The following is a 22,336-nucleotide window of genomic DNA, read 5'->3' on the forward strand; positions in this document are numbered from 1 at the left end:
GATGAGAGAGGTTTTGCTTCTCGTATTTTCTGTCTGGATCTCCTCTCATGTCCAGGGTCTCACTTCTCAGTCCCAGCAGTTGCTCCCTTGCATTTCACAGACCCGTCCCAGGATAAGAGCTGGAGGTGCTACAGCTCCTGGAGAGACGGGCTCACTTCTCCCTTTGTCCCGAGTGGCCCCCACGCTTGGCTGTTACATCTTTGCTGTGAATATTTCACACTTTTTTTAAAAAAATTATTTATTTAATTAATTTATTGGCAGCTTTGGGTCTTCATTGCTGCGCGCGGGCTTTCTCTAGTTGTGGCGAGCGGAGGCTACTCTTTGTTGCGGTGCGCAGGCTTCTCATTGCGGTGGCTTCTCTTGTTGCGGAGCACGGGCTCTAGGCGCGCGGGCTTCAGTAGTTGTGGCTCACGGGCTCTAGAGTGCAGGCTCAGTAGTTGTGGCGCACAGGCTTAGTTGCTCCGCGGCATGTGGGATCTTCCCGGACCAGGGCTCGAACCCTGGTCCCCTGCATTGGCAGGCAGATTCTTAACCACTGCACCACCAGAGAAGCCCAATGTTTCGCACTTTTTACAGACGTAGTCACACTGTGGAAGCGCAGGGAGACCGGAACAGCACCCTGTGACCGTCTTGCCATGGCCTAGCGACTCCTGGCCGGGGCTGCTTCGTCTCTCTCCACCCCCTCCCCCTCTGTTATTTTGAAGCAGATCCTCATTTTACCTCTGAGTGTCTCACAATATGTTTCTGGAAGAGGGAGTCTCTCTTTTGATTTAACAATGAGGCCGTTGTTACACCCAAGGAGATGAGCAATAATTGCGCAGCACGGTGGAATAGCTGGTCGGTGTTGAAAGTTCTAATTGTGTCACAAATTGTGATGGAATTTTAAAAAAATAGTTTACTTGCATCTCAAGCCAAAGGAGGTCTGTGTTGCACTAGTGGCTGCCTGTTAAGTGTCTCTGTGTCCTCTTGACTGGGGTTGATGCGGGGTCTCCTATCCTGGCGCATCCCTCGCGGGCAGGTCTCACCTGCTCCGGCTGGGCGGCTGGAGCCCCGAGGCTGGCTCAGGTGCAGGTGGGCGTTTCGTTGGGTTGGTGGGGTGTTTGAAGGGTTGCTTGGGTTGGGGTTGGGGGTCCTCCCAGCGGGCAGCTCCGCCAGGCTCTCTGTTCACAGTCAGGCAGCCCCGGGGCTCAGGTCTCAGATCCATGAAGTGACGGAGGAGGTGAAGGAGAGGCTTCCTCCTGACGGGCTGCTTCCAGGAGTGCAGTTTCCGTGGACAGCACGGGCTCGCTGGCGCCTCCGTCTGTTTCCTTTGTTGAGCAGTTCTCAGAACCCCCGAGCTGCTTGTAGCATCCTTCAGTGGAGATCAGGTAGGGCTTTTAGCTTCATCGCGAGATCACAGATTCAAGTGTAGCGGAAGTGCTTTAACAGCACACGTCTTCTCGGAACCTGCTGTTTCTGTGCTGGGGTTCCTGAGAGTTCGGGGGTGCTGGAGCATCACAGAACTAGGGCGCCCTGTGGCTGCCATGGCTCGTCCCCAGTCAGCCCGTAGCGCCCCAGGGTGGCTGAGGGGGACGGAACGCTGCTGGGTTTGCAATGTAATCCTCAGGATACGTTTTACTGGACACGTACCGTGAGGTCGTCTGTTTCCAGGCCTCTGGGAGAGTGCTTCTCCGGGGTGAGACCACCAAGTGGATACAGAGCTGGGAGCCAGTGTTTCCTTTTACTTTTGATTATTAGGGTTTGTGTTTTCTAATTTAATTTTGTTTCATAATTGTGTAAAATAATCTGCTGGTTCTAATAATGAGGTCTACAAATCAAAGTAGGCTCAGACCTACTCTGTTTTTGCTTTGCACTGCCTTCCCCCTCCCCTCCTCTGTGGCGAAGTATGTAAAACCCTATAACAAAAAAAAAATAAAAAGAGGAAGGCCCCAGGCCGGGATGGACACTTGTCATCCGCTGGGTCTTGGGGGGGGGACACCTGGGGTGGGGCGCACAGTGAAGTGTGCGCTGTCAATGTGCTCTTTGTAGGAAGACGGAGGAAAGTGTCGGGAAGAAAGAAAACCCAGTCCAGATCATCTGTGAAGAGCAGGAGCTCGGGGACGAGGTCCAGGAAACGCCAGGGCCGCGTGAAGAAGAGTAAAGGGAAGAAGATAAAGGTAGCGTCGGATGGGGGATCACGCTGGGCGAGCTTCAGTCCTGTGTGTGGGTAGATAGTGGGAGTCGTAGAAGGACCCTTTTTTTATAATTACTTAGAGGTTCACAGATAAATAGGCACGTTTCTGCAGCACGGACTGAAGGTGGGGCTGAGACAAGATGTGTTCTGGGCCCCGCAGAGCGGCTCCTGGGACCGCGGGGGGCGCAAGGGGCTGGGCTACAACCCGTCAGGGCGCTTGTTCCCTGGGGTGCCGGCATCCGGTGTGAGCCGGGTGGGGGTGAGGCCCAGGCGGGGTCCTCACGTGTGATGAGTACACGTGACCCTCAGGCTGCAGGACTGGGCTACTCGGTCGGCCGTGTTTGGTGCTGCGGATTCCTAGTTGGAATGGAGGCTGTAGATTTCAGCCCTGTGGATCAGTGTTTCTCCCTCTGTCCCCTGGGTTCAGAACGAAGCCACCGCTCGTTCCCGCATCGCACGGACGCTGGGCCTCCGCAGGCCAGCCCATGGAGCCTGCATCCCCTCGGTGTACAAGCCTGCAGACCCCTCTCTGGGGCTGATGCGTGCAGACATCGGGGCAGCCTCTCTCTCCCTGTTTGGAGACCCTTATGAGCTGGACCCCTTCGACAGGTGACTGCAGAGGGGGAGCTGGCGGGGCTCACTCTTTTCCTAGGCCCGTGGGCATGTCGCTCCTGGTGGAGGCATGGCTCACCCTCAGAATTCGCATTTGTGAAATTCCTGCTTCCGAGTTGTTCTCAGAATTCTGTACCTACTCGTCCCCTAATTTGGAGAAAGATCTAACTCACACGCCTGTCCCCCACCCCGTCCCCGCTCAGAGACTCGGGCAGCTGCTGACAGAAAACCGCTGCACGGGGCCTGGGTTCATTGTTGAGTCACAAGGGCTGCCGTGGGGGTAGTGCTGAGCCCGCCTGTGCCACGCGCTGCTGAGAGGTTGGGGGGTGGCTCCCTGGGCCTCGATGTGCAGGGTCACCCCGTGCCCTTTGGCATGTGTCCTCCTCCAGCAGTGAAGAGGCATCTCCGAGCCCTGCTTCCCCTCTGAGCATCAAGAGGAGGATCCTGTCCCGGTCAGCCCTGCGGTCGCACCAGCCTGTGGCCAGGCCCGTCTCCATGGGGCTCTCCAGGTGTGTCCTGGGGGACAGGATGGCCGGGGCGGTGGTGCGGGGTGGGTCCCCAGGCGTACAAGGACCGCAGGCTCCATGTTGGGCTGGCGCTCTGCCACCTGGCACCCACGGCCTCTCCTGTGGCCTGTCCTCTGGCTCTTGGTTGAGGAAGTGCTGCGGCCAGTCCCAAGCCAAGGGCACAGGGATGAGGTGACAACCCCAGAGGCTGCCTCCGTGTGCCTAGCTCTGCTGCAGAACCCACAGCAGGGAGGGGCCGGGCAGGGAGCCAAGCTTTTTCTCTGTTTGACCCTCCAAAAGAAAGACTTAACCAACTCTACCAGTCGGCGTTGCTCACGAGCTCCTGCCTGTCAGTGAGTGGAGCCGGGGCCAAAGCCTCGGACGACTCCACCCCCCCCACCCCATCTTCCTTTAGTCCGAGCTGCCGGGTGGGTCTCACCCCTCCCCTCGGGAACACTGCCTGCTGCCTGGGTGTGGAGGCACGTGGGCAGGAGGGCCATGACCGCTGGGCCTGCCCCGGGTCTGCCCTGCAGGAGGAGCGCTCCCGCCATGGCGCCCCAGCCGGAAGTGGATGCAGACCCCGGCCCTGACCTGCTGGGAAGCATCCTGTCGGGCCAGAGCTTCCTGATGATGAACGGCGCCGACATCGTCATCCACCGCGATGGCTCCCTCAGCGCCAAGAGGGCAGGTGAGGAGCCTCTGCGCACGGCCCGCCGTCCCCACCTCTGCGCGCCTGGAGATGGGGACACGCGTTCCTCCAGGGACAGTCGTGTGGTGTGACCCAGCGGTTCTAGGGTTTGCTTCCGAGTGTAGGTGAGGGTGCTGAGGGACTGAAGATGCCTGTCCCATCGCTTTCTGATAACACATCTGTTGGGGGAGTTACCAGGCAGCCCACAGGCCCTCCTTGCTGTCAGCAGCTGCCGTCTGTTCTCACAGCCCCAGGAACCAGCGTGGAGCCCTCTCCACGGATCTGGGCCCCAGCGGGATTCGGGCCTGGGGGATCTGGCCATGGAGGGCAGGGTAGGCTGCATGGGCGTGGTCATTGGTAGACTGGGGTGCTACCCTGTTTTCAAGTGTCCATCACGGGCTCAGGCTCCTTCTGATCCACAGATAGCGTGAAGATAGTGTATGAAGCAGAAGGGGCTGGTGGGCAGCAGCAGAGCGAGCCTCCAGCCCCGTCCCTGTGCCCTGTAACCGTTGGGAGTGTTCTGAGGGTGTTCTGAGAAGGGTGGGGCTTTTTAAGGATGGGGGTGGGGACTGATGGCTGTTTGCCTTTTGTCTTTTAGCGCCAGTTTCTTTTCAGCGAAACTCAGTTGGTCCATCCAGAGGGGCAGAAGGCGCCGGGTCTGGGGCCTGCCTGCAGCCCAGAGAGACTCAGTCAGGAAGCGGGCCAGAGAGCTTGGGGTCCAGCTGTCCAGGCAGGGCTACCCCAGGCACACCCCCGGCCCCGCCCACCCCCGCCCATGTCCCTGCGCTCACGTTGGGGGCAGCTGTGAGACTGGACTCCTTGGTGACCCTTCAGTCAGGCCAGGCTCAGACCTTGTCCAGCGTGAGCGGACCCAGCTTAAAACAAAGTGACGGCCCCCGATTTAACGGCGACAGCAAGCACCCTCCGCCTCTTAGGTCTGCGGCATTGAAGACCTCGAATGGTAGCTCTAACTCGCCTTCCGAGAGCACGGTGCTGGGACAGGCCCCGAGACCAGCTCCCAGGAGGACGGACATCTCCGAGCTCCCCAGGATACCAAAGATCAGGAGAGACGACAGGCGGGTGGGCGAGGTCCCTGCCGGCGGGCAGAGAGTCGAGATTCCCAGCTCCTGCATCAGCCGGCTGACGGGCAGGGAGGGCCCCGGGCAGCCTGGCTGTGGCGCCAGGGCGGAGGGTGAGCCCAGCAGCAGGGGCGCTCAGGAGCCCAGCACGCGCTCGGGGGGCGGCCCCCAGCCCCCTGCCCCGCTGGGCCCCTCCCGGGGGAAGGGTGTCGGCTCCACCTTTGAGAGCTTCAGGATCAACATTCCTGGGAACACAGCCCATTCCGGCAGAGTCCTCAGCCCCGGCTTCTGCAACACGTTCCGGCCTGTGGACAGCAAGGTGCAGAGAAGAGAGAGCCCTGTGCCCCTCTTCTCCGTCAGGAAGACGAAGCAGCTCAAGAGCGAGATCTATGACCCCTTCAACCCCACGGGCTCTGACTCCAGCTCGGCCAGCAGCAGCCCCGAGCACCCGGGCTCTGGCCTCCTGCCCTCTGAGATCACGCGCACCATCTCCATTGACAGCCCCAAGGCCCCCGTGCTGCCGCCCGTGCGCTGCGTCACCTCCTACACGGTGCAGACCGGGATGGGGAAGGAGCCCGAGCCCCCCCAGGGGCCCTGCAGCCTGCCCGAGCTCCAGGGCGAGGAGGAGCCCGTGGCACAAGCACAGAGGCCGTCCCCACCAGAGCCCTGGGGGGACGAGGACCCACCACCCCGCATCTCCTTTGGCTCAGAGGGGCGGACGGTGACTTGTGTGACTGCGGTGGAGCCGGACGCCCCACCCAGTCCGGACGCCCTGCCCGCGACCACCCACAGGGTCGTGGAGCTGCGGTCCCCCACCCGTTCCCGCTCCAGGTCCAGCTCCCGCGGTGGGAAGAAAGCCCAGAGGCCGAGGGTCGCCACCAGGGAGCACCGAAGGGCCCGCTCAGGGTCCCGCTCGTCGCACTCGGGGGACAGGAGCTCGCGGTCTGCGTCGCCACCGGCAGGTGAGGACCAGGCCAAGAGGCACCGGCCCAAGGCCCGGGATCGGAGGTCTTCCAGCGACCGCTCCAGCAGCCGCGAGCGCACCAAGCGGAGGAAGGCCAAGGACAAGAGCAGGGAGAGAAGGAGGGGCTCCTGGGGCCGAGGCCGGCGGAGGTCCCGCTCCCGCTCCGGCAGCCCCGGCAGCTCCTCCCACGAGCATCGCGAGGGCAGGAGGAAGAAGAGGCGGAGGTCGGGGTCCCGGTCTCGGGGGAGGGAGTGCTCACCCCACAGCAGCCTGGAGAGAGCCCGGAGGCCCAGGCACCCCTGGGAGAGGAGGGAGCGGCCCGACAGGGAGAGTGCCGCGCGGCTCCGAGACAGGCGAGGCTCCTGGGAGAGGAGGCGGCGTAGGTCCAGGTCACCCAGCCCCGAGCACAGGCCCCGGGAGCACCGGCGGCCTCGGTCCCGTGAGAAGCGCCCACGGCCCCGCCCCCCGGAGAGGAAGTTGGCTCCGAAAGAGGCTTCTCCGGCACCCCTTCCCCAGGGGGAGCCCAGGCCGGACAGGGAGCCCCCGGCCAGGCCCCTGGCCTTGGCAGGAACAGACGCCTTGCTGGAGGGGTCCGAGGCCGACAAGCCCCCCACAAAGGTCCCCCCAGTCCTGGAGGTGCCAGCCGAGTACCCCCTTGAGGATCTGGATTACGGTGACTCCGTGGAGGCGGGGCACCTCTTCGAGGACTTTTCGAACGAAGCCATCTTCATGCAGCTTGATGACATGAGCTCCCCGCCCTCCCCGGAGAGCACGGACTCCTCCCCAGAGCGAGGCCTCTTGCCCAAGCCCACTGGGCCCCCGGCTGGCCAGCAGCATGACGCTGGCCTGGCCGTGGCCATCATCCGCAGGGAGGTGTCTCGGATCCACGGTGAAGATGTGGCGCAGCCCCTGCCCAGGATGGAGGGCCCTCGAGAGGAGCACTTGCTCCAGCAGGACGCGGCCGAGGCAGCCACAGCTCCCTGCGCTCTGGGAGGCCAAGCCATGGGCGGGGCGCCTGCGGGGAAGGAGGAGGGTCCCTCTCAGAACCCCCTGCTGCGGGTTAAGGCGCTGGTGAAGAGAGTCACCTGGGACCTCCAGGAGGTGGAGAGCGGTGCCCCGGCTGAGGACAGAGGCCTGCGTGAGTAGGCGCTTGGGCGGGGTGGGGCAATGGGGTGGGATACGAGGATGGCTCAGAGCGACCACCACGGAGTCTTCTCCCTGGATGGCTCACGGGCCTCCTTGGTCATGCAGGGAGATGGCCACGGCCTGACCTGTGGTCCTTGCTGCTGGGATGCTTTTCTGGAATTTTCCAGCCAGGAAACAGCCTTCTGGCGTGGCCACAGAGCACCCACCCCCCTGTGTTGGCCCTCAGGGACGCCGCTTCACAGGCCGCAGAAGCCCCGGGAAACCGAGGACGCGGGCCCCGTGGCTGCGTTCCAGCAGGCTCCCTTCTCTGAGCCCCCTCCCCCTGGTTATGTGCTTCCAGAGCCTGGCTTTCCTGATGCTGACCCTTCTCAGGTGGGCGCCTGGCCTGCAGGGATGTGGCGTTGGGCTCAGGCCACTCAAGCTGGGCCGGGTTGGGGCTGAGGGCCTCATGCACCAGCCCCTTTCTGCCGGGGCTTTTAGTGGTTCGGGAGTGGGGGTTGGGAGCACGTTGCCTTGGGCACTGGGGCACCGAGCTCTGCAGGGGCTAAGCGGGCTGTGCTCTCGCCCAGGTACAGAGCCTGAACCTGCCCCCCACCCCGGCTCTGCCTTCGAGTGTCCCACCATACGCACCTGTCAGCCAGCCCGCGGTCCAGTTCCTCTTGCAGGGGAGCCTGCCCCTGATGGGCTGCGGGGTGGCCCAGAGCCCGGCCCCGGTGCCCACCGTCCTGACTGCAGCCTCAGAGCCGGCTGGTCATGCTGCCACTGTGACCACCGCCGCTGCCAACAGCTCCGAGGAGAGAACAGCTGCTCCCAGGCCAGCCTCGGAGAAGACCAAGAACGAGGAGGTGAGTCCCGCCCCTCCTTCCTCCAGGGACTGGCGCAGGTGGGTGGGTGGGTGGGTGGGAAGCCAGGGGCCAGTGGTCTCACAAGTGTCCTCCCCCCTAGTACATGAAGAAGCTGCACGTGCAGGAGCGGGCTGTGGAGGAGGTGAAGCTGGCCATCAAGCCCTTCTACCAGAAGAGGGAGGTGACAAAGGACGAGTACAAGGACATTCTGCGCAAGGCCGTGCAGAAGGTGGGTGTGGGGTCCGTGAGCCCAGAGAGAGGGGCTCCGGCCCCAGGGTCGCTCGGCCACATCCTGGGCGCAGCTTCAGGCCAGTTGTAGCCACGCCTCATTGATGCTTCGGGGGTATAAAATGCTGGTGTTTGTGAGGGGCTTACGACTGTGTCCTCGTGACTTTAGTTAAAGAGGCTAAATGACACAAGATGTTTAACCCAGCTCATGGGTAGGAAGTGAGACCCTGAGAGATGGACATGAGAGATGGACATGCCAGCTGATCTCAGTGGGACCCTCAGCAGCCCTTAAGGGGGGCAGAGCAGGCAGGCGCACGTCAGGCTGCCTGCTGTCCCTCATGGCGTGCTCCCCAGCGCTCCATCCCCATGATCCCTGACCACGCGGGTTTGCAGGGACATCCGGGTAACTGTGCCCCACTCCCCCAGATCTGCCACAGCAAGAGTGGGGAGATCAACCCCGTGAAGGTGGGCAACCTGGTGAAGGCCTACGTGGACAAGTACAGGCATATGCGCAGACACCGGCGGGCCGAGGCCGGTGAGGAGCCGCCTGCCCAGGGTGCCGAGGGCTGAGGCTTGCCCGGGGCCCTTCTGGCTGGAGTAGCCGAAGCAGAAAACTCCGGGCCACTTGCCCTCCCGTTTCCAGGGTTCCTGTGATCGCACGTGGTCTGTGCACCTGTCTTGCTCACAGTTTAAAACTGGACTTTTATATGTATATTATAGACACACACTGTTCCCATTGTGTTCTAATTTATCAAAAACGGATTATCTTTAGAAATGTCTTGATTGGCTCAGTACTTGAAAGGCGAAGCCTTTGGTGATGAGAAACCAAAGGCGGGCGGGCAGGTGGCGCTTCTCCCACGGGCAACCATCTGGTCCCAGGATTCCCTCGTCTGCTCGTTGTGTTTTATAAGTAATCGCTCGGGTTTTCACTTAGGTCCGCCACCTCCCAGGCACAGCAGTGTTGGCGGGTCTCGAAGGCCAGGGACAGGCCTTGGGCGCAGCACAGATGGGCAGCCCTGTTCACGGCAGAGGGGCCCCAGGTGCTGCCCCCTCTGGGGAACACGTGTCCTGAGGGGCCCTTGCGCTCTTGGAGCAGTTTGTTGGCTCTAAAGCATGCCCTGAGTTTTTTCACTGTGAAGTCAGGAGAACGGGTGTGCACAGGAGGCCAACGTGGGCGGGGCAGGGGGCTCCCTTCCTGGGCCCACAAGTCACGGGCTTCCCGTGAAGTGGGGTGAACCTCGCATCCACAGTGCCCCTCCCAAGCCTCAGTCTCAAGCCTGCCCCTGGTCAGGACACCAGCACTGGTTCTTGGGATCTTTTTATTAGATTGGGAGGGGTTGGGGACCCAGCCTAGCCGGGCTGCTCCGCCTCCATCAGGAAGTGCTCCAGGAAGTGCTCCAGGTCATCATAGAGGCTGTTGGAGCTGGACAGGCAGAGGCTGAGGCTGCCGCTGTCCAGAGAGGACGCGCCTTCGCGCTGCACGCCCTCCAGGTATGCCCGGCACAGCCATGGCTCCAACTGTGGGGAGGGCGCGGTCAGGTGGGGGGAGGGCTGTGTGCAGCCTCCCTCCCTCCCCCCACCCCCACCCCAGGGACCCTCCACCTCACCTTCACCAGGACCAGGCTCTTCTCCTTGGGCCTTCCCACTGACAGGTCCTGCCCAAAGCCCAGATAGATGGTGTAGTGAGGGGAGCCCCGGCGCCGGCAGGCCTCAAACTCCCCCAGTTCTGCAGGACAGGGCTTTGGTGAGGGGGGGTGGGGGGAGGCGGGGAGGCCCTCAGCCCCAGGGCAGGTGCATCACTGACCTTGGAAGAAGGTGCTGAAGTCAAAGATGGGGGTGTCGCAGTTCCGGGGCAGCAGGCGGGCGGGGGTGGAGGAGCTGGCCGAGCCCAGGGGCCCTCCCACCTCCCAATAGACCTTACACTTGCCCAGGCGCCGGGCCCACAGCCTGAGACCCCGGAGTTCCAGCTGTAGGCCGGGGGCTACGTGCTGCAGCAGCTTCTCTGTGTAGTGGAGCTGCTTCTGGTCGGGCAGCTCGGCGGGGCTAGGAAAGGCTACTCGCTGGTGCTCTGAAGCCCCACCACCTACATCGGGGGGGCCATACAGGAGCACACAGCTCGGGCGCCCCACCACCTCCCGCAGCACTGTTCGGCCCTTGTACGTGATGGTCAAGTCCAGGGCCCCCAAGCTGGGCAGTGTGTGCAGACCGAGCTGTGAGCAGGTGGGACCAGCCACGTGTAGATGCCCTGCCATCAGGGTGCAGGCACTGGGGGAGGCTGTGGTGCGGGGCTCCGCCTCTCGCGGCTGCCAGGGGGCTGGGGGTGGGCCTGTGTCTGGAGAGGAAGGCAGGCCTGAGCTGGCACCCGAGCCGCCAGCTCCTCCCATTTCCTTCCACATGTCCCCTAGCTCCTGTCACCTGGGCCTGGGGCTGGGGCGCCACATTTACTGTGGCGGGCACAACTCCCAAGCAGGGAGCTCTGGACCTGAGGAGGCTCAGCTGTGCCCAGCAGGGATGGTGGCCCACCTCTGGCCAGCACCGTCCCTGCTGGGCACCCCCCTCCCCCGAGCCCTCTCTCCCCGGAGACTCTGCTGTCCTGCCTGTTCCTCCCCTTGGCACACAGAATTCTGCAGGGCAGAGCATCCCCCTCCAACAGCCCCTCACCAGGAGCCCCAGGGGCTATCGGCTCCACCCCACACGCAGCTTTCAGCACATGGTCCTCCAGGCAGCTCTGCTGCAGAGCCTGGATCAATAGGTCCCCAGCATCTCCAGCTGGGCTTGGGGCACAGGGCTCAGGGCTCAGCCCGGCCAGCCCATGCCCCAGCCTCTCGCCAGCATCTGCTGCCAGGTATGGCCCCAGAAGCCCATCCTGCAGGAGAGGACAGACAGTCCCAGCATAACTCAGCAGCTCCCCAGCCCAGTGAGAGGGGGCAGCCCCAAGGTGGAATCCAAGAGGGCAGTGACCTTACCCTTGTAGGTGGGGCATCTTCAAGGGCCTTGTCCTCCCCCTGGCTAATAATGCTTGGGCTTTCTGAGGGAGAATTAGGGTTGGGGGAACACTGGATTTGTGACTCTGGAGTGGGACACCTAGGTGTGAATCCCTGGGCAGCTCCTCAAAGCTCAACCGCACTTCTCCTTCACTGATCCCAACAGGCCCATGAGCTTCCTCCCAGCAATCCCCAGTCCCCGCTAGCCGCGCCACACGCCCTCACCCCGGCCCCGCCATCCCCCAGCAATCTGGCACCAGCCTCTCTCATGCCAGTTTTCTAAAACCGAAAATCCGACCCAGCGGCTGCTCCCAGGACAGAGCCAAGTCTCCCTGCCGGCAGCCCTGCCGTGGCCTCCTCACCTCCGCATGCCGGCCCGGGGGTGACCATGTACACCTTATGAGGGTCGGTAGGGTCCCCCGAGTTGTCTTGCAACATCACGAAGCGCCGCGTACAGTGCAGCGCGCAGCGGAAGTTGGTTTTCCAGGAAGCTCGGAGCGCACTCTCAGCGGTAGGCCGGGCACCTGCGCTGCTGCGGAGAGGCCACCTGCCGCGGGCTACAGCCCAGGCCTGGGGAGAGAGACTGAGTGGATTACGCGGACCGGACACTCGGGCCTGGGCCTGGACCGGCCCTCCCCCGCCCCGGGCGGGGCTGGGGTCCCACCTTGAAGATGCGCGAGTCGGCCTCTCCCAGGTCCTTCCGCGAAAAGTGCTTCCAGGGCACGCGGAAGCGCGTTCGGGCCGCGTCCAGCCACCGTAGTCCCTCGTAGCGGCCGCTGCTGACCTCGCCCAGAAGCCAGTCTCCGAAGAGCACGCGCGGGGTCCCCCTGCGGGCGGAGCAGCCGGGCGTCAGGGCGCGCGCGGGCCACCGGGGGCGTGGGTGGGGTCGGCAGCGGGCAGCGCGGCGGGCTCACCCGTCGGGAGCCACGGCCATTGCTCCCTCCGCAAGGGCTGGGCGTAGAGAGAGCGGCGCGCCCTCCGCGGCGAGGGCTGGGGTCGCGGGGGCAGTCGGGGGATAGCGCAGGTGAGAGGAGGGTTCCGCGTGAGTCTCCGCAGGTAGTCCCGGGTGTTGGGGTCCCAAGTGTTGGGATCACAGATGGAAGTTGAGGACTTCTGGCCACGGTGTTGCCCAGGTGAGTCCTGGCCAAGGAGGCGATGGGTGTGGCTACAGATGCGGCGGGGCCTCGGGCACACGAGGGGCCACAGGTGTCGAGCCGGCGTCCGGGCTGGGCCCTGCGGGGGCGCGACGGGAACGGCCGTAGGAAAACGAAACCGCGCGCTGCGGGAAAACGAAACCTAACCCGCCCCACCCCGCGCGTCACCGCGATCTCCGCCTCCAGGTCCCCCAGTTCCGGACCCATGCCCCTCGCCGTCACCCGCTCTGCCCGCCCCCTCCTGGTCACTGCTCCGCGGAGCGAACCTGGGGTCCGACGCGGCCGTCGCTGCCTTTCTCGCTCCGCGTGGGTTGGGAGTCCCGAGTACCTGGTAGTGGCACCGCCGGCGCGGGAAATTTCGGCTCCGCTGGGGCTCCGGAGCAAGCGCTTTTATGGTGGCGGGGGCCGGAGGCGGGGCCGGGGCCGGGGAAGTCACGTGCTCCCGCGGGCGGGGGCGGCACTGGGGTCCTGGCTGCCGCAGGGCACAGCCCCTTCGGAGTCCAGCCGCTGCCCTCCCTCACCCAGCGCTGCGGGGGGCTGGGGCGCCAGCAACCAACGTGGTGGGAGAAGCAGTGGGATAAGCTGGGGACCCCGGGATCGGAAATAAAACCAGTCAGGTTCCTGAGCGGACGAGCGGGTGAGGGGGGTGCGTGGGAGGAAATGCAGCTGTGCTCTTTGGGTTCTTACCAGTGACAGTTGTCCAGGCAAGAATACTCAAATACTATCGAGATTAAAATATTTGGAAAGGAATCGGAAATGCCTTTTCGTGAGGAAAAAACGCCAGTGATGCATAAGGGACAGTGGCGGTGGTCGGGGCTGAAGTCCTGACTGAGGGTCGCCCCTGAGGAAGCCAGTGGAGGGGGCTCGGTCCCCAACTCCGTGGCTCTGGGTCGCGTCCACAGCCTCTGTCCTGTGCACCCACTGGCCCCACCTGCTGCCCGGGGCCCAGGGCCTGCAGGCCACTGTCACACTGGGCCAAACCACCCGCCTCCACCCCGCACCGCCCGTCACAGCCCAGCCACCTGGACCACGTGCCTCCGAGGGCACCCCAGCGTGTTTACTGCCCTCACTGTAGCCCACAGACGCAGGAGTGTGAGCCCCTGGAAGGTCCCCGGGCCCATGCTCTCCCAAATGAGTGTCCTCAGGTGGCTCCTCTGCCTCCCCCAGGGGAAGAATCTCTGTGTTGGGTCAGCTGTGGTTAGACAAGGAGAGGAAATTCCTGGCCACCAGCTGGCACCGAGCCTGGGAAGCCCCGCGGGCGCAGCAGGTGGTTTACGGGAAATGGCACCCAGTGCTCTGGGCAGGGAACGACCCCGCCCACCCCTCTCCGCCCCCACGGCGCCCCTGGCGGTCCCTCTGAGGAGGACTCAGTGCAGGGCGGGAGCAAATGGACCACGTCCTGACAGCCCCCACTGGCAGCCCCTTGGGGCAGACCCCACACGTCCCAGCAGATCCGAAAATGTCACTTTATTCTGCGCAATGGAGTCGGGGGAGAGCCACCAAGCCGACTGCAGTGACCCAGACTCGCCGGGAGAGGAGGGGCGGCCACACTAGAGGTAGACGGAGTCGGAGCGAGGCGCGTCCTGGGCACCCCCGCGCAGGCCCGCCTCTGCGCCCTCGTCGCCGCTGCCCTCGCTGCCCTCGTCGCCAGCACCGTCCACTTCCGAGGCAGGCGTGTTGAGGACCACCACGTCGGCCTCGGCCCCGATGTCCTCGCCGAACCACACCGCCTTGTAGCCACCCTCAGGCCGCCGCTCCTTGGTCAGGATGGACCTCACAGCGGCCGGGCCGTCCCCATCCAAGGCCACCGTAGGGGACTCGGCGACTCGGCGGAGGGTCTCCGGACTGGGGGGCTTGGGTTCTGGGGGTGCAGGCTCTGGGGGAGCCGGCGGGACGGGACTGGATGAGGGGCTAGGAGCCGGCGCCCAGCTGGCCTCGTCGGGGTTGTTGAGGAAGGCCTGGTTGTCAAAGCCTTGGGGCTGGGGCTCCTGGGGGGCAGGCGGGAACCAGCAATCAACCAGACCAGGCCTGGGCTCAGACCACCCCTGTTCCCCCAGAGACAGGCGGCTAGACGCTCTGCCTCTCTCTGCCCTTCCCCCCATCTGTGGGCTATGGTGTGTATGCCCCGTCCCTCCTCACCTCTGCCCTGCATCTCCCGGATGGACTCCTGGCCTCCACGCTGCCTCTCTCTCCATCCTGCCGCTTCTCCACCGCCCCCCGTCCTCTCTCCTGTCCTTTCCCCCACCCCGAGGGCCTCACCAGCGCTTTGCCACAGCAGCACTTGAGTCGGTGGCCGTAGTGCTTGTGGACGAGGACTATGAGGGCGATGAGAGCCAGAAGGAGCAGCGCGCTCAGCACCCCGCCCAGCGCCGCCATATCCACCACCGAGAAGCGGCTTGCATCTGACCTGCCACCCACTGGCGGGCTGCTTCCTCCGGTCCCAGGCGTCCCTGCTGGCAACACCGCTGCCCGCTTGCTGTCCCACCGCAAGCACTCCCGGGCCAGCCTGGGGCAAGCTCGGGACACCCGAAGAGCAGGCTAGGCCTGGCCACCGGAGATGACGTTTGGAGGAGTGGGCGCCACTGACCCCCGCCAGGGAGCCCCGATAGGCCGGGCTACTGGGAGCGGGGAGGGGGTCAGTGCCCACCAGTTCCAGGTGGGTGGTAGGGGGCCAACGTGCCAGGCAGGGAGCTGAGGGTAGCACGGGGCCCGTGGGCTGAATGGCCCTGGGAATTGGGGGGGGTCACTGGATCCTAAGTCTGGCCTCTGCCCCACCCTCCACACATCTTCCCTAGCTTACCTCCTGGGGCCCCCCAGGACCTGTCTCTTTGCCAGACCCCCCCTTGGGGTTTCGTGGTCCCCATGGTCGTGCTGGGCCGACCTGGGGTGGACCCTACCCCACAGCGACCGCCCAGAGTCCTGAGTCAGAGAGCATGAAGGTAACTAGGGTAAATGGTGGTGCTACCTGTAGGCCGGGTGGTCCTGCTGGGTCCAGGGGACATTCGCAGAGAGGTTCCTGGCTTTGAGGTCTGTGCTGAGCCCCCACTGGGTGAGGCTGATGGCGAGGAGGGGCTGGTTCCCGCACTGGGGGGCCCCCCAGGCATGGAGGAGGCCGGAGGCCTCAGAGTTGTGCCTGAGGAGGGGCGCGGGCTGCTGTCGCCCCCAGAGCTGGTCGTGGAGGACCCCCAAGAGGGCTCAGGGGGCCGAGGGGCTTCCGACGTGGTGCCGCTGGAGGCTCTGGTTGTTCCTGCTGTCTCTGGGGACGGGGGGGGGCCTGGGGCCAGGGCCAGGGCTCAGGCTCGCCACTCCTCCTAGCAAGAAGCCCTCCCCGAGCCGACCCGGGGTCCCTGGGAGGCTCACCTGTGGGGGCGGGTTCCTGTTCTGAGACTTGAACCTCCACGACCGTGGTCGCTGTGCCTGAGGTCACCGTGTTCCTGGCCTCAACCTGGGCAGGAAGGGGGCTTGTCCCTCCTGGGCTCCAGCTTGACCCCTGGCCCTCGGAGATGCTGCCCGCCTCTCACCTCTGCGTAGAAGACCCCGGCGTGCACCAGCGAAGCGTCAGTCAGCATGGCCTCCCCGTCCATCCGGAAGTTAGAGTTGTTGGTGACCCGATACGTGATGGCCGAGTTGAGGTCCTGGACGTGGCCCCAGTGAGTCCTGAGCCCAGGCTGCTCCCCAGACTGCTCCAACCCCCCCACGGCAGGAGGCCGGGCAGACCCAGGGACCAGGCAGTGCCTACTGGGAACTCAGGATCCTGGGCCCGGATCCTCAGAGCCTGGGAGGGGGCAGCTGCATCCTTGATGGCCACGCCCACCCCAGAGCCGAGCGCCACGGTGCCGCGGTACAGGCTCTGGGGGAAGCGGGGCGGGCTCCCGCTGGCGGCCTGGGCCTCCACCGTGACCTGGGTCACCGAGTACCTGGCGTGATCCGCCTGCTCGCCCTGGGGGTTGGAGAGGCCGCAGTGACCAGCAGGTCCTTGAAGGGTGAGCCCTGTAGCCAGGGGCCCAGGAAGGGCCCGTGGAGACCTGGCCCTGTGCGGGCACCCACCTTGACCAGCAGAAGGAAGGTCTTGGGGCTGGGGATGCTCTTGGTCATGGTGAGGTTGCCTGTGTTGGCATCAATGGAGAACGAGCCATCCTCGTTTCCTGGGAGGACGGCAGGACGGTTTGGCCGCAGTCCCCTCTGGAGGCCTGAGGTCCCAGTGTCACAGCTGGTTCTGCCCATGTGGGGACGGGGTCAGGGTGTTGCATGGAGAGAGAAGTTGGGGGCTGATGCCCACTCACCCCTGATGATGCTGTACACAATGGGCTGATGGATGCCCCGGTCCCCGTCCACGGCGTAGATGGGCCCAGGATGCAGGATGAGGGGTCCTGACTGCGGGAACAGGGAGGGGAGGGTACGCCGTGGAGCTGGTGCCCCTCCCGCTCCCCTCAAGGAGATCTGGAGTAGCCCCAGGGGCCAGTCAGGGACCCAGGTCGGTCCCTGGGGTCCCTCACTGGGTCCCAGGGGCCTGGCTGGCTCTGCCCTGAGGACAGCTGGACCCTGTTTCCTCATTTGAATTTCAGAGGCCCTGTGTCCCACTTGCCACCATGGGGTGGGGCAAGATTGGTTTACGAAAAATCGTTCACATTTGCTTGAAAATCACAACCCACTCTGACCCCATGGCAGCCAGGCCCGTGCTCATGCTGCCCTGGTCCTCCACGGCCCCCGTACCAGTGTGTGGCCTGTGGGCACAGCCCCGTGGTACTGGGCTTCGACGCAGACAAAACCGTCAGAGTATGTGCAGGGCAGGAACCAGGGGGCCCGCAGGTCGGCGGGCCGCACCTCCAGGACCAAGGTGGCTGTGGCCGTGTGGCTGGGCTCCACGTTCTCCTCTCGCGTGTCCTGCAGCACCGCAGCCCTGCCGTCAGGCCTGGGGGCCTGTGGCTGGAGCGGCTCGGGTGGGGCCGTGGGCGTCCGGGATGAGGGCGGGAGTGGCCTGCTCACCCGGACCAGCAGTTGGAAGGTCATGTTCGGCCACCTGTCGAAGTCCAGTGACCGGTCCAGCCGCAGCTCTGGGCGGTTCGCACCCACCAAAGAGAAGAAGCCGCTGGCACCCTAGGGAGGTGGGGGACTCAGCCTGGGACCCCGGGAGGACACGCAGAGGTGGGGATACCCAAAGGGGAGGGCTGGGGGCACTGACCGGGGTCACTTCCTGGAGGGTGTAGAACAGGACGTCATCTTTGTCGAGGTCCTGGGCCTTCAGCTCTGTCTCGGGGATGACGACGGCATTCACTTTAGTGTCCTGGGGTACGGAGGGGGGTCGGTCTGGCCACGCCCGTGTCCCCAGGGTGAGACCCCCAGCCACTAGCCCTCTGCCCCCCATCCCAGGTGCCAGATGCCCCAGATGGTGTGAACTGCTGCTCCCTTCCACTCACCTCTGGCACCCTTTGGACCTTGACTACAAAGGGGAACCTGGGCGGGTTGTCGTTGACATCCAGCACTGACACAAACACCCTCAGGCTGGTCACCTGGGGGAGGGAGGGGGGTCCCCGGCCCAGCGGCGTGAGCTCATTCTAGGCTCTGGGGTACAGTTCCCAAGACAGCTCTCTGCCTGGGGCTCCCGCTCCAGCAGGTGTTACGGACAAGGAACAGAAAGCAATTTTTTTAAAGCACAGAAGGTGCGAATGCCCTGGAGAAAAATAACGCAGGCACTGGGGGCGCAACCAGCAAAACCCCAAATGAGGAAAACGGCAAAACAATTGAATTTCTTCAAGCATAAGTCTCACGGAAAATCAGGACACCATGTGTTGAAAGAGACGTGAGAGAAACATCAGCCAGCTGCACTGGGTGGACCTTGCTGGCAGGAGACTGTGAACGACCGCTCTGGAGCTGGTGGGGTGTGGGCGTTGGATGCCGCGCTGCTGAGGAGCCCCTGCCTTTTCCGGACGTGACAACACTACCGCGTTAAGAAGAAGCGGCCTTGTCCGCTAGAGGCTCATCCTGAGGTATTTGTGGGTGGTGTGCTGTGACGTCGGGCGGGGGGCACCCACAGGGCTCAGGGAGACCACAGAGCTGACTGGTGCGAGGGGCCAGGGAGGCGGGCGCCTCTCCGAGGAGGTGACAGGGAGCAGCCGGGGTGGGGGGCTGGGGGCGCGGCGTGCCGCTGGGCCTTTATTCGCTTTATTTGGGAGGGCAGGGACCGCTGCTTGCTTTACCGGATGGGATCGTTCTCCTGCCATTCGGAGAGTGGACTGGGGTGGGCGGGGCCAAGAGGGGAACAGATGGACCAGCGGAAGATGCTGGTGTCAGGCCCAGTCAGCCGGCAGATTTGCTGGAGGACCGGCGTGGGGAGGGGGAAGTGAGGACTGAGCTGGCAGGGCGAGGCGCCTTTGGGGGGGCCTTGGATCTCGGGGTGGGGGTGTCTGTGGGGTGTGATGTCCGTCCGGGGCCGGGTTTGTGAGTCTGCGGCTCGAGGCACAGTCTGGGCTGGGGGAAGTGTGGGCGTTGCCGGCACAGAGGTGACACTTGAAACACACCACTGGGTGAGGTCGCCAGGGAGTGACCGTGGGCCAGGCAGAGCAGGGCACAGAGGTCCAAGCCGGAGCCCTCTGACATCACAGGGAGGGTGGGGATGTGGGGATGCCGGAGGGGGTCTGAGGGGCAGACTCACCACAATGTCATCCCTCTTGCACTCCAGGACTGCTTCCAGCATTGAGTTCTCCTGCGGGGGCGGGCAGGTGTGGGAATCACCTGGGCAGCTGGCCCAACCCCCGCCCCATTCCACAGGTGAGGAGACAGAGGGTGAGAGCAGCAGGTGCTGGCCAAGGGTCCCTGTCACCCATGCTGAGTCCAGAGGGCGGCGGGGCCCAGGCAGCTTCGTCCCCCGAGGGCCCCACCCCCTCACGGCCAGCCCTCAGCCAAGCCTGGGGGCCCGAGAGGCCCCCTGGGCAAACTGAGACCCAAAGATCCCCAGAGAGCCCTTCTCTGGGGAAGAGTGTGGGTGGCCGCCTGGGGCCCATGGAGGGTCGGCCACCCCCGCTGACCCCATGGGCACAGCCAGCCCTGGGCCCGCCATCCACACCTCGTAGTCCGGGGTCACATTGAGAAACAGCTGAGTCCCCTGGATCCGAAATGCGAAGCGGGTGGGCGAGGGTCCGAGGGTCACCTGCTGGCCCTCAGGGACGGTGATGTTGAGGAGTAGCTGCCCGGGACTCGTGTTCTCACTGACTTCGAAGGAGTTCTTTTCCACAGAGCAGACTGGAAGTTGGAGAGGAAGGGTCGGTGCCTGCCAGGCCCCTGCCTGCCACCCCGCCCCTCTGCCACTGCCCCCAGTACCCTGGGCCTGGGCCACGGCCACGAGCAGAGGAAGCAGTAGGGCCCAAGTCACCATCTCGGCAGGCGGGCGGCCCCGGGGGAGGCTGTGGGCCCGTCTGGCGTCTGGGACCCTCTGAGTGGCTGTGCTGCTGGCGCAGTCTCTGCCGGGGCGACCTTCGCCCCTGCCAGGCGCCGCCCCACTTTATGACCCTTTACAACGACTGCCGCCAACCAACCGCAGGACTGGCCTCCACCAAGGGGGCCTCCGCCGGCCGCCGGCCAGGCCTCGCCGGCTGCCAGGAGGGGCAGACCAGGTGGTTACCCGGCCGGAACCGGGCCACATGCAGGGGCTGACGGGGGCTCAACCCACGGACCCCAAGACAGAGGAACCCAGAGCTGGTGGGCGGGCACTGGGGGCCTGGGCGGGCTGGGGCTGGGGTGGGCCTCTGTGTTTGCTGTACTTGCTCCCCAACCCGGGATGGCCCTCTGCTGGGCCCCTCTGCCAGAACCCTCGTGGGCACAGCTCCTAAGGCGGCCCGGGAGGTTCAGGCTCAGGCCGCAGGTGTTCCCCTCCGGGCCCACCTCCTGTCCCCGAGTTTAGGGGACAGGTCTGGAGGGGAAAGGTTATATGCGTCCTAGGGACTCCCCTGCCTGTCCCAGAAACAAGCCAGCTTCTTCCAGGGGGCTGGGCGGGGTCACAGTGACAAGGATGGCAGTGCTTCGGGGCAGCTGGCAGCTGGGGGGGGACCCTGGGCCCCGACAGAGGGGCATCCTTGTGAGGGGCCCATGGCAGAGGCCCCCAACTGCCCCACCTCCATCTTTCCTCAGCCCCCTAAGCCCAGCAGCTGGGAGAGGACACTGGGTGGGGGAGGGGCTGCTGTGATGGGTCCGGTGGAGCCCTTCGCACCTCCAGGCCCCAGGCCATGCGCGCCTGAAACACCTTCGCAGAGCAACCCTGAGCCCGTGGTCCTACAAGGCCTCCTGCAGCCTGGCACTTGGGGTGTCATCACCGGCCCTGCTCCACAGGCCCCGGGAGGTCAAGCCACCCATCCAGACTGCACGCCTGGACCGGGAGCCAGGACTCATGCTCAGGTCCTTTCACTGGGGAGTGGCCTCCTGGGTCCTGCCTGTCGCCTCTTCCTGCTTGGCCGAGCCTCCTTGCCCCCTCACCGCTGCCCCCCGGGGCAGGATCTAGGGGACATCTCCCAGAGCCCCTGAATGTTTGCTGTGTGGATGCCAGAGGTGCCGGGCGGCTTCCAGGGAGCTCAGTGGATGGGGCAGGAGAGAAGGAAGCGGAAAGATGAGGCTCCCTGCTGGCTTCCCAGGTTGAAAGGGCAGCTGGGCATAGCCACCGTCCTAGAATCCCGAGGATGGGTCTCTCCTTCCCTCTGGCAGCTGTGCCCTGCAGCAGCTTCCTCGATGGTACCCAGACGGCGCACAGAGCGGGCTCACAGGGCCAGGGTCTGAATTGCTCCTTTATTGGTGCCAACTGCAAACTCCCCTCCTCCGCCCCCCTCCCCTGTCCAGGCTCCCCTTGGGAGGTTCCTTCTTCCTCAGGGCCTCCTCTGGGTCCCCTCAGCAGCAGGGATGGCCGGCTCTGACACCATGACCCCAGCCCTCAGTCCAAGAGGCATCTGGGGAGACCAGGCCTGATCCTCGGGGGGCCTCAGGGGCATCCTGCAGAGACAGCCAGGTTAGGGGTTGGGGTCTTGGTGCTGGAGACCGCTGCCCACCCGGCGAAACTGGGCCTTTTCTGGTCACCAGCGCTGACAGTTTCACCCTCCCAGACCCCTGGGCCATTGCTGTGTCCAGTTGTGCCCGGGACCTGGGGTGCCCCAGGGAGGGAGGCTATGGGGCAGGGAATGGGGGATGGGGGATGGGGCTGGTGCTCACCAGGCCTGCAGGGTGGGCGCGTCCGACCACAGCAGGCAGAGGTGGCCCTCCGCAGAGTTGGTCCAGGCTGTGCTGTTCTCTGTGTCCTGCTCGCTGCTCCCCACCCCAAGTCAGAATTAGTCTGGAGTTGGGGAGCGCCCTGGCAGGTCCACCCCCATCCCGCCGCCCCTCACCTGCGCTTCCCCACCAGGCCCTGCAGCAGCCGCTGCAGCCGCGCGCTCTCCCGCAGGCGGCTGAGCTCGCTGGTGAAAGTCCCGTCCGAGTGTCGCGGGGCCCTGCGGAGGGGACGCGGAGGGGGCCGGGGGGGGGTGGTCAGGGCCGGGGCGGGGTGGGGGCGGGCGGGCGTGGGGCCCGGGGCCGCGGGCTCACCTGGGGGGCGCGGGGCGCGCGGCGCAGCCCCGGAGCAGCGGCGGCGGCAGCAGCAGTAGCAGCAGCAGCAGGGCCCGAGTGGCCATGGTGGGCGCCGGGCGGGGGCTGAGCGGCCGTCGGGCCGCGGCCCCTTTATAGCGGCGCCCGGGAGTGGGAGCGGGGCGGGCGGGGGTCGGCGCCGCCCCGGCTCCGCGCCGCCCGAGCCGCGCCCCATCGATCGCGCGGGAAGGTCAGGGCCGCCCCCCCAGCTGTCGCCCCGGCCGCCCGCCCGCCCCCACCGCCGCGGCGGCGCCCCTCGGCGGGCCCGCTGGGGTCGGGCGCCCGGGGACAAGGGGACCCCCGCGGGGGCGGCGGGCGGGACCTGCGGGGTGTCGGCCCGTGCAGTGACCTTTCCCAGTC

The 22,336-nt window shown here is 65.1% G+C and overlaps 4 protein-coding genes across 36 annotated transcripts in view; 1 reads left to right on the plus strand and 3 right to left on the minus strand.

The window, feature by feature from the left end:
- The window catches only part of PHRF1 (PHD and ring finger domains 1), a 28,195-nt gene extending 19,175 nt beyond the window's left edge, over positions 1–9,020 (plus strand). For 12 of the 30 annotated variants that reach the window (XM_049713545.1, XM_049713549.1, XM_049713550.1 and 9 more), the window contains 10 exons: positions 1,171–1,367; positions 2,029–2,156; positions 2,601–2,782; positions 3,175–3,294; positions 3,825–3,979; positions 4,578–7,160; positions 7,395–7,540; positions 7,738–8,013; positions 8,114–8,242; positions 8,668–9,020. In XM_049713545.1, coding sequence (XP_049569502.1) covers positions 1,171–1,367; positions 2,029–2,156; positions 2,601–2,782; positions 3,175–3,294; positions 3,825–3,979; positions 4,578–7,160; positions 7,395–7,540; positions 7,738–8,013; positions 8,114–8,242; positions 8,668–8,811 — 4,060 coding nt within the window. In that variant the 3' untranslated portion in view covers positions 8,812–9,020. Of the gene's footprint in view, positions 1–1,170; positions 1,368–2,028; positions 2,157–2,600; positions 2,783–3,174; positions 3,295–3,824; positions 3,980–4,577; positions 7,161–7,273; positions 7,541–7,737; positions 8,014–8,113; positions 8,243–8,667 lie in introns of those variants that run through there. The other 18 variants (XM_033402632.2, XM_012536113.3, XM_033402650.2 and 15 more) reach the window with 12 other exon arrangements.
- Positions 9,021–9,543: 523 nt separating this feature from the next.
- Positions 9,544–12,797, minus strand: IRF7 (interferon regulatory factor 7). 4 transcript variants are annotated; one of them, XM_033402652.2, is made up of 9 exons: positions 12,646–12,797; positions 12,140–12,458; positions 11,890–12,052; positions 11,588–11,795; positions 11,208–11,269; positions 10,903–11,107; positions 10,046–10,573; positions 9,849–9,967; positions 9,544–9,759 (listed from the first exon to the last, which is right to left on the minus strand). In XM_033402652.2, the coding sequence occupies exons 2-9, from the start codon at positions 12,157–12,159 to the stop codon at positions 9,592–9,594; spliced, it is 1,473 nt and encodes a 490-aa protein (XP_033258543.1). In that variant the 5' UTR covers positions 12,160–12,458; positions 12,646–12,797; the 3' UTR covers positions 9,544–9,591. The 4 variants fall into 4 exon arrangements, with proteins under 4 accessions (XP_033258543.1, XP_033258544.1, XP_033258542.1 ...); XM_033402653.2 differs by having other exon boundaries at positions 12,140–12,521; positions 12,646–12,745; XM_033402651.2 differs by lacking the exon at positions 12,646–12,797 and having other exon boundaries at positions 12,140–12,609.
- Positions 12,798–13,831: 1,034 nt separating this feature from the next.
- Positions 13,832–19,751, minus strand: CDHR5 (cadherin related family member 5). Its single transcript, XM_049713581.1, has 14 exons — positions 19,443–19,751; positions 19,032–19,082; positions 17,797–17,889; positions 17,562–17,663; positions 17,366–17,476; positions 17,093–17,263; positions 16,663–16,753; positions 16,427–16,524; positions 16,119–16,319; positions 15,901–16,014; positions 15,740–15,824; positions 15,345–15,653; positions 14,639–14,829; positions 13,832–14,367 (listed from the first exon to the last, which is right to left on the minus strand). The coding sequence occupies exons 1-14, from the start codon at positions 19,749–19,751 to the stop codon at positions 13,930–13,932; spliced, it is 2,364 nt and encodes a 787-aa protein (XP_049569538.1). The 3' UTR covers positions 13,832–13,929.
- A 1,446-nt stretch (positions 19,752–21,197) lies between these two features.
- SCT (secretin) lies at positions 21,198–22,336 on the minus strand. The gene is made up of 4 exons (XM_049713582.1): positions 21,938–22,336; positions 21,742–21,843; positions 21,569–21,661; positions 21,198–21,352 (listed from the first exon to the last, which is right to left on the minus strand). Exons 1-4 carry the CDS (start codon positions 22,021–22,023, stop codon positions 21,229–21,231), a joined length of 405 nt encoding a protein of 134 aa, XP_049569539.1. The 5' UTR covers positions 22,024–22,336; the 3' UTR covers positions 21,198–21,228.

Source organism: Orcinus orca, chromosome 8 (assembly GCF_937001465.1).
Source record: "Orcinus orca chromosome 8, mOrcOrc1.1, whole genome shotgun sequence".
Taxonomy (NCBI): Eukaryota; Metazoa; Chordata; class Mammalia; order Artiodactyla; family Delphinidae; genus Orcinus; species Orcinus orca.

Bases quoted from the DNA above. Each gene is read 5' to 3' on its own strand.
- CDHR5 (XM_049713581.1), bottom strand. From the start codon at position 19,751: ATGGTGACTTGGGCCCTACTGCTTCCTCTGCTCGTGGCCGTGGCCCAG. The intron at 16,525-16,662 runs GTGAGTGGGCAT...CCGTCCTCCCAG, and splicing joins TGTGTACAGCATCATCAGGG to GAAACGAGGATGGCTCGTTC. The intron at 15,654-15,739 runs GTGAGCCTCCCA...CCCTGGCCCCAG, and splicing joins ACAGGAACCCGCCCCCACAG to GCCCCCCCCCGTCCCCAGAG.
- SCT (XM_049713582.1), bottom strand. From the start codon at position 22,023: ATGGCCACTCGGGCCCTGCTGCTGCTGCTACTGCTGCTGCCGCCGCCG. The intron at 21,844-21,937 runs GTGAGCCCGCGG...TCCCCTCCGCAG, and splicing joins GCGCGCCCCGCGCCCCCCAG to GGCCCCGCGACACTCGGACG. The intron at 21,662-21,741 runs GTGAGGGGCGGC...GGTGGGGAGCAG, and splicing joins GGCCTGGTGGGGAAGCGCAG to CGAGCAGGACACAGAGAACA.
- IRF7 (XM_033402652.2), bottom strand. From the start codon at position 12,159: ATGGCCGTGGCTCCCGACGG. The intron at 11,108-11,207 runs GTAAGGTCACTG...CCTCTCCTGCAG, and splicing joins AAGATGCCCCACCTACAAGG to GATGGGCTTCTGGGGCCATA. The intron at 9,968-10,045 runs GTCAGTGATGCA...CCTGTCCTGCAG, and splicing joins CTTCAGCACCTTCTTCCAAG to AACTGGGGGAGTTTGAGGCC.